General features: G+C 35.1%; 1 protein-coding gene across 1 annotated transcript; it reads right to left on the bottom strand.

Moving 5' to 3' along the window:
• Positions 1–4,873: 4,873 nt before the first annotated feature.
• LOC111900474 (putative pentatricopeptide repeat-containing protein At5g09950) lies at positions 4,874–8,676 on the bottom strand. The gene is made up of 2 exons (XM_023896357.3): positions 5,902–8,676; positions 4,874–5,368 (listed from the first exon to the last, which is right to left on the bottom strand). The coding sequence occupies exons 1-2, from the start codon at positions 8,645–8,647 to the stop codon at positions 4,902–4,904; spliced, it is 3,213 nt and encodes a 1,070-aa protein (XP_023752125.1). The 5' UTR covers positions 8,648–8,676; the 3' UTR covers positions 4,874–4,901.
• Positions 8,677–8,878: the final 202 nt, after the last annotated feature.

Here is an 8,878-nt window from a genome sequence, read left to right as displayed (position 1 = left end):
TTGTCCAATTGGATAATTCGGTTTTATCCGAATATTGAACAGCAATAGGATCATAGCACCGATAACCTTTCTGACCAATACCATATCCCAGAAAAACACAAAGACCTGATTTTGAAGACAACTTATCTCTCTTTACATGAGGCTTCAAGACAAAACATGTACACCCAAACACTCGTAATGAAGAATAATCTGGGAGTTGTCCAAACAACATTTCATAAAGAGACTTCCCCGAAGTGTATGCGGTAGGAATGCGATTAATAACATAAGTGGCGGTATCAACAGCTTCTCCCCAAAACATATTGGGAACTTGAGTAGAGAGTAGTAAGGATCTGGCAGTTTCTAGGAGATGTCGATGTTTCCTTTCTACAACACCATTCTGCTGAGGAGTGTCTGTACAAGATGATTGATGTATAGTGCCATCAGATTCCAGTAATTGTTTAAAATCATTGGAGGTAAATTCTCCTCCCAAATCATACCGAAAACATTTTATGACAGCAGAGTGTTGAGTCTTGACAAGAACTCTGAATTCACTATATATGGTGAAAAAATTCAGACCTGCGCTTCATAAAATAAATCCACGTATAACGAGTGTAATCATCAATGAATGAAACATAATAGTTAGCTCCTAATTTGGAGGTGATCGGAGAGGGACCCCACACATCAGAATGCACAATATCAAAGGGAGCAACAGAACAAGTGACACTTTTATTAAACGGTAAAGCATAAAATTTTCCCAGTTTACAACCACAACAATCAGAAATATAATCAAGTTTTAAAGAGCCTAACACACCAGTGGAAACCAAAAAGTATAAACGAGACGATGACACGTGTCCCAAATGAGAATGCCAAAGATAAAAAAGAGACAATGAAGGGTTTAAACGAAAAGATGACAAATCAACACTAGGTGTAGCAATATCAACAACATGTAGCTGCTCCAAGACCTAAAGCTCCCCAAGTCTACGGCCTATCCCAATCACCCTCCGAGACCAAAGGTCCTGTACACAACATAATGAATCAGAAAAGAAGACCCAACAACCAGATTTACACAACTGACTGACCGATGCAAGATTCAAAGCAAGTGTAGGAATGTAATACACATCTATTATATATATATATATATATATATATATATATATATATATATATATATATATATATATAATGAGTGACAATAAAACCAACACCCTCTACTGACAGAGACAGATGTACGAGAAGATAATGAAGCAAAAGATGACAAATGTGGTGACATGTGATGAGATGCACCAGAATCCAATATCCACAAGGATGAAGGAATACCTGACGTGTTGGATGAAGACAGACCTAAATGAGACATGGAAGCTGACATGGCAGTTGGATTGGTAGCTAAGAACTACCTGAACTGCTCAACAATCTTTGGATCCAAGGCTGATGGTGGTGTGAAATCTGTTTCATTCTCAACTGAAGGTGTAGTAGCAGCGTACTGTGGTGGCCTAAAAGATGAAAATGAGGGATGTGACTATCCAGAAGACTTGTTCTATTGTGAAGACTGAAACTGTGCTGGTGATCTTGTTTGTTGTTGCTGCTGATTTCCCTTTTTTTTCAACAAAGGACAATTTGCCTTCCAATGGTTCTTCTTCTTACAGAAAGCACACTCATCAAATGCTACTCTTGGACGATTTTGGTTTGAAGATTGAGGTCGTTGTGGAACAGAAAAGACAGCAGGAGTGGCTGTCTTGGGAGCTTTATCAGCATGGGACTTGATATGAGTTTCTTCAACAATCAACTCGTGAACAACCAAATCAACAGTGGGAAGAGGTGTACGATGCAAGATTGATCCACGCAGACCTTCCAAATCTGAATGTAATGCCATCAAGAACTGAACCAAGCGTTGCTATTGCCTTCTATAAATATAAGGCTTAAAAGCCTTTAACACATCAGGTTCTGTAAGAGCTAACTAATCCCACAAATCCGACATAGCTGCATAAAATTCTTGAACACTAAGATTGTTCTATTGGAGAGCTCGGATATCAAACTCTAACTGATACTGCTTTGCAAAGTTAGATTGAGTATACAATCTAGCTAAGTGATCCCAAACCTCCTTTGTCGTGTCATACTTGGCCAACTGAGTACCAATAGACTGGATGACAGAATTATTAATCCAAGTAATGATCTTGGAGTTATCAGTCTCCCATGAATCCAATAAGGTTGCATAATTAGCAGCCTTCTCATCTATTGGTTTCTTTTTGTCACCTGTAACAATCCCCCACATAGTCTTGCCTCGCAAGAAATTTTTCATAACACAAATCCAATAGGCATAGTTTTTGTCATCAAGTTGAATACTAATGGACTAAAGAGAATCGTCTCTTGGGACCATATTTCAGTATCAGTCAATTAGTAAATACGAGTAGCAGCAGAAACAATCAAGATCTAGAAATCAACAAAGCCAACAGACGAAACGAAACCCTCAAAACCAACAAAACGAACAAATCAAACCAAACCGAATACGAGCAAGAAAACCATACTCGTGCGATGAACAGTAACCGTGAACAGTAACGCCAGTGAGCAGTACCCGTGAACAGTACTCGCCTGTGAATAGTGCTCTGCTGAACAGTACCGATAAACAGTAACTCCGATGAACAGTAACTTGCCCTCAAAAACGAAAAGTACAGATAATCAACCGAGCTCTGATACCATGTAAACTAACAAGTGAAAGACATATAACGGCTAGGGTTTCGTATTATTATCAAAGAGAAGTACAAATATAATGAAAGGGAAAGACATAATTTATAGACAAACTAATTAGGGTTTTCTAGCAAAAAGGCCCAATCATAAAACCCAATACAAAATAAATCCCAAAATCTTATTAGGCTAACAACAATATCAATTATATAGTGATGATGAAAATAATAATGGTAAGCGATAAACTTGAACACTCATGTAAGTAAGTGTGGGAAAAATAAGATGTTTTATTAAACAAAGTTATAATAAGGGGACTTGAAAGTGAAACACTTAAGAGATAAAATCACAATAAATATTCTTTGTTAAGTGAGAAAATATGCTTCAATGTTGATAGATTGCTTAAATAGGGAATGATGCAAAGTAAGTGGCTAGTATGAGAAACTTGTTAATAGCAAGGAGGTTTATGACTTGTGAATTGTAAGAAATATCCCTAACCTTGATAAAAACACAATAAATATTCTTTGTGATATATATTAGAAGTATTCTAGTATGATGGATTGAATTACATATTAGTATTTACATTCTTAAGAATATTTGGGGATTAAAAAAAAAGTTGAAATGGTCTACTATGGAAATATGAGATGACATGTCAGTATTCTTGTAAATATAAATAATTAAGTATTATTGGCTGTAACATATGTGAAATATAAGGTATGGTTATGATGGTGTGATGTATTTGATGAATTGATGAAAATGGAAGAAAAAAAACGTAAAAATATATTGTTATTCTTGATTATACATGAGGTTAGAAGGATCATTGAAGAGTTGAGAGTTATTGATGAAGTATTATGTGAGAACTACTTGTTTTCTTCCTAAATGAGTAATGGAAGTCATTAGATATGTCAAATAATTGATTACAACTGATGATCTTATACACAAGTACTTAGTTGCATAAATGGTGAAAAGTTTAAGTATGCTAATGTATAGCCCTCAATAGAGAAATACTACAAAGACTTCATGTTGAGTGGAACATTGGAGTAATATTTTGTTTATTATTCTTAGACTCCACTTATATCTTACAAGTATAAGTACGTACCCAACAATATTCACAGTTAACCCATTGCCTTGAGTTGATTGTCACATTTAATGGGGTAAAATGCTTATTTCTATTCAAGAACGTCCAGAGCTTAATTATGGGAAACGTTTGGTGTTCTAGTGTATGTAATAGCTTAAAGAAGATGGATCCAAGTGGGATTAGCAAAATCAAGTCAAAAATCAAACAGTGATTGGAGGTATAAACACTTACCTTTCTGAAGTTACTATTCATCATCCTTTTTTATTGTTCATTTGATGCTACTTTTCACTAAGGCGTTACTGTTTATTCATGTGTAATGTTCATCTACATGTGCATGTTCATCGAAGGACTAGTGTTCATGCTCTTAATTATCAAGGCACTATTCACATGTATTTTTCATTGACATTCTTTTCATAAGTATTGTTCATGTCAAAAAACAAAAAAAAATAATAAGAAAAAGTGCCCCAAGATGACCTTGCAAAGGAAAACCAAAAAAAAAAAAAAAAAAAATCGATACCTTGGAAGCCGAATCACCGAAATGGACATATACCTTGGAATGATTATTTTACTTTCATTGATTGTTGTTTTTCTATTGTAACAATTTGCTGACCATGCTTTTTATTAGCAAGTTGGAATAATATTATTTAACATGGCATTAGGGTCAGGATTTCTTCTTGAATTGTAGGCACTATCTTGTATTTTCTTTCGATAGTAATTAATTAAAAAGAACGGATCCCTGTTCTTATGAGCCTAACATGAACAACCAAGAAGAGAGAGACTTTTCTTTTTTCTTTCACATGGGTTCTAGAATAAGACATGTAACTAAAATCATAATCATCTAAGTGTCTATCCATGTTCCATTTTCTAACTTTTGGGAACCAGAAATTCACCTAAAATATGACGACTTTTATAATGAAAACCATACACGTGAATCATGCTATAAACTTCAATACCAAACATCAAAATTTTCGCAAAGAAAAGAGTATAGATCAATGTTTAGACTTTTAAGCTCGGAGTATAATCACACTCAATCCACATGACATTTCAAGACATTCAACAACATATAAAAAAAAAAAAAAAAAAAAAAAAAAAAAAAAAACAGGCATATTTCTAACAATTTCAAGAATCTTTGTGTTAATATACATTTCAAGATATCAATCCTATACGATTACCAATAATCACCACAAGAACAATTACCATCAACAAAATGATGAAACCTATTTGAATCTCTAACAACTATCAACCTTCCTACAATCTTGGAAACATACTTCAACACAGTATGACAATCACCACAAACCCTCAAATTCTTCATTATCCTAATAGGCATTTCAGATTTCCTTGTAAGAACAAAAGCAACTGCAAGTTTCTCACTATGGTAACTCAAAATCTCCTCTTGATTCTCAATTTCAAGATCACGAAGCGCGTATCTAGTCTCAGCCACATACCCCATCTCTTTCATTCTTCCTTTTAATTCTTTGAGCTTCTGATAAATCGCATCTGTATCAGGATGCGATCTATCAGAAGCTACAAAAGCATGAACACCATCTTTCATTGTCACCCAACTACACCCTGCTTCTTTTTTCACTTCTGCTACTTTCATCAATCCACGTGTCCTTTTCATGTCTTCCCATTTACCTGTTCAATCAACAAATATCAAAAAAATGATGACGTGGCAGCTTTATTAAGTGAAGCGTGTTTCTTGTCTCATTCTTTGTAAGGTTTTAGATTAGAGAGAGAAATTTTGTAAAGTGCTCTCATATTTAAGAGAGAGAGATTAGAGTTGTTATTTCCTAGGTATAGCTATTTTCCATTTTTGGTCCCATAAAGATTTCTCTTCCAATTTTGGTCCTTATTTGAGCTTTTTGTAACATTTTTGGTCCCTATTACAAGTAAATGACTATATTTCAGGACCAAAACTGCAAAAAACTATACTTAATAGACCAAAAATAGTCAATTTACTTGGAATATGGACTAGAAACGTTACAAAAACCTCAAATAAGGACCAAAATTGCAAAAAGCATCTATAATCAGGGACCAAGAATGTTTTACCTTTAAACAATTGTAACGGCTTATTATCTTCCTCAATTAAATCATTCGAAAGATTTGACACCAATATTTATATGATAAGTTTAAAATCATTCGTAAATTCAACATCGCCATTTCATTACCTCTTAATGCGTACATATTAGAAAGAAGCACGTAATTCACCGCATTGTTGGAATCCAACTCCAATAGTTTTTCGCCAGCTGTCCTCCCTAAATCCATCATTCTCTCACTACTCCCTCTACAACAAGCTCCAAGAACAGTTCTCCAAATAAGCACACTCGGATTCATTGGCATTTTCTTTAAAAAATCTTCCATTTTATCAAACTCACCAGCTCTTCCAAGAACATCCACCATACAAGAATAATGCTCCATTTTAGGGTTTAAACCGTATACTTTACTCATCGAGTTAAAATAGTCAAACCCTTGGTCAACCAAACCCATATGGCTACAAGCAGATAACACCCCAACAAAAGTCACATGATCCGGAGCTTGCCCTTCCAGGGTCATTTTCGTAAATATCTCCAAAGATTTATCCCCATATCCATGTCTAGCATATCCGGATATCATCGAGTTCCAAGAATACACATTTTTCACACGCATTTTATTAAAAAAAAGTGTCGCGTAATCAATTCTTCCACATTTTGAATACATATCAACAATTGCACTTCCAACCACTAAATCGGATTCCAAATCCATACGAATCCCACATCCATGGACTTCCATTCCACGTTCCAATGTTGCAATTGAAGCACACGCGCTAAGAACAGTAGCGAAAGTGAAGCGATCTAGCCTTTGACCATTGGTCAACATAAGTTTGACCAACTCCATAGCCTTGTTTAAAAGCTCATTATGTATGTAGCCAGAAATCATTGAATTCCAACTTGTTTCGTCTCTTCGAATTCCCATTCTTGAAAAAACTTTCTCACATTCATCTATACATCCACATTTGCCATAACTCGCTAGAATCGCGTTTTCCACCGTGTTATAATCGGAATCATGGTGTTTTAGAGATAACCCATGAATTTGTCTGACTAATTCAGTCATGGAAAGAGATGATATTGCTCCGAGAATATTTACAAATGTTATCGAATTCGGACGCCACCCACCACGCATCATTTCCATGAAATAGACAACGGAATCAGGAACTAAGGGATCCGAATCGGAATCGGAATCGGAAAATGCGCCGATGATGGAATTCCATGAAACTTGATCGTGTTCATGCATCAATGAGAATACTTTTTTGCAGTTATGTAAACATTTGGTTTCTGAATAAAAGTCGATAAGAGAATTTGAAACTGAAACATCGGTATCGAGTCCAAATTTAACTCCTTCACAGTGTATTTGTTCTCCTAAAGTTGATAAATGTAAACCAGCACATGAATTCAAAGCACTAATCAGTGTGAAATTTGCAGGTGTCACTTGGTTTCTTCTCATTGAACAAAACATCATAACTGCATCTTTAAAGTAACCATTTTGATCAAAACCAGTGATAATCGAATTCCATGAAATTTGGTCTTTGTATGTCATAAGTTTGAAAGTAGAAACAGCTTCTGTAACCGAGCCACATTTGGAGTACATATTTATCAGACTGTTTCCAATCGCAACATTGGAATCAGTGATTCCATTCCGGATAACATAAGCATGAACCTCTCTACCCTTTCTTCTACCTTCTTCTAATCTAGAGAATTCACCAAAAGTACTTAAAAGAATTACATAAGAATCAGATGTTAATTTAACTAAATCTTTCATTTGTACAAAAACTTCAACAGCTTCTTCTCCATGTTTTTGTCTTGCTAAGCCAACCATAAGTCCATGCATGGACACCACATTCTTTACATCCATTGATTCAAAGATCTTTCTAGCTATGGTGGTTTGACCAGATTTAGCAAACCCACTCACCATAGCACTACCTACATACAAGTCATGTAAAAATCCAGACTTTTGTATTCTGCACATCATTTGATCAAGCAAAAATGAACTTGTTTCAGATAAAGCAGAAGCTGCTATTATTAAGCTTCCAAATGTGTATTCAGTTGGTTTGAATCCCTCTACTTGCATACCAGATAAGAGCTTAAAAGCAGAAACTGTATCTCCTTTATGAGAATAAACTGAAATAATCGAATTCCATGACACCAGACTTTTAACTTCCATCTCATGGAAAATGCAAGAAGCATAATCAGGTGAATCCATACAATTCCCATACATAGAAATCAGCCCATTACATACGACCTCATGTAAAGAATTTAAAGTTTTTGAAACAAAGCCATGAACTTGGAGACCAAATCTACGCCCATGAGATTCTAGAACTTGGCAAGCTCTCAAAACACTACCGATAGCATAATGAACAGGTGGAAATCCCCCACGAATCATCTCCTTGAAAACAGTACAAGCCTCGTTAGGCATATGGTTTCGGGTATACCCTGATATTAAACAAGACCATGAAATTGAGTTCCTAAAAGACATTTCGTCAAACACGTTGCGTGCAGAAACCATGTCACCGATCCTTGTGTAAATATTGACAAGGGTATTAAGCAAGAACACATCTGAAGTATACCCATTCTTGAAAATTTGTAGATGGAGCTGCTTGGAATCCTCATGGGAAGAAGAATACCGATATTGAGTAACAAGCGATTCATATTTTTCCCAATTTGAGGAAGAAAACTGCGTGATTCCGAGGTTACCCGGATAAGATTGATCGAACAATGTTGTTGAGGAGGGAGAAGTTGATTGCAAAGATGAATTAGGGTTTAGGGTATTGAGAAGAAGTGTGTCTTTTGAACGATCTAGTGATGGCGCGAATGTAAGGATAGCAGTGCTTGTATTGTACGAAAGCCGTTTGTGGGTAAAGACGATGTTTCTCTTAAACATGGTACACTATGTTTTCTTGAACAATTTTCACTTCTATTCATGTATCTAAGCTCCTTTTTTTTCATTTTTAAATATAATCTAATTTTAATTGCACTTATGTCTCACACTTAAAACATCAATTTCATAAAAAAACAACATTTAATACCATTAAGTTAAAAAGGCTTTTAGTATTTAAGCTTTTCTATATACAAAAACAAATAAGATTTATTTTAACCCTTTATATCAATTATA

Source organism: Lactuca sativa, chromosome 7, assembly GCF_002870075.4.
Source record: "Lactuca sativa cultivar Salinas chromosome 7, Lsat_Salinas_v11, whole genome shotgun sequence".
NCBI lineage: Eukaryota > Viridiplantae > Streptophyta > Magnoliopsida > Asterales > Asteraceae > Lactuca > Lactuca sativa.
This window is presented reverse-complemented; position numbering and strand designations above follow the sequence as displayed.

What these genes read in the sequence shown, in the direction of transcription:
- LOC111900474 (XM_023896357.3), bottom strand. Translation starts at nt 8,647, where the DNA reads ATGTTTAAGAGAAACATCGTCTTTACCCACAAACGGCTTTCGTACAAT. An exon ending in TAATATGTACGCATTAAGAG is followed by an intron (nt 5,369 to 5,901) that starts GTAATGAAATGG and finishes TTGATTGAACAG; the next exon opens with GTAAATGGGAAGACATGAAA.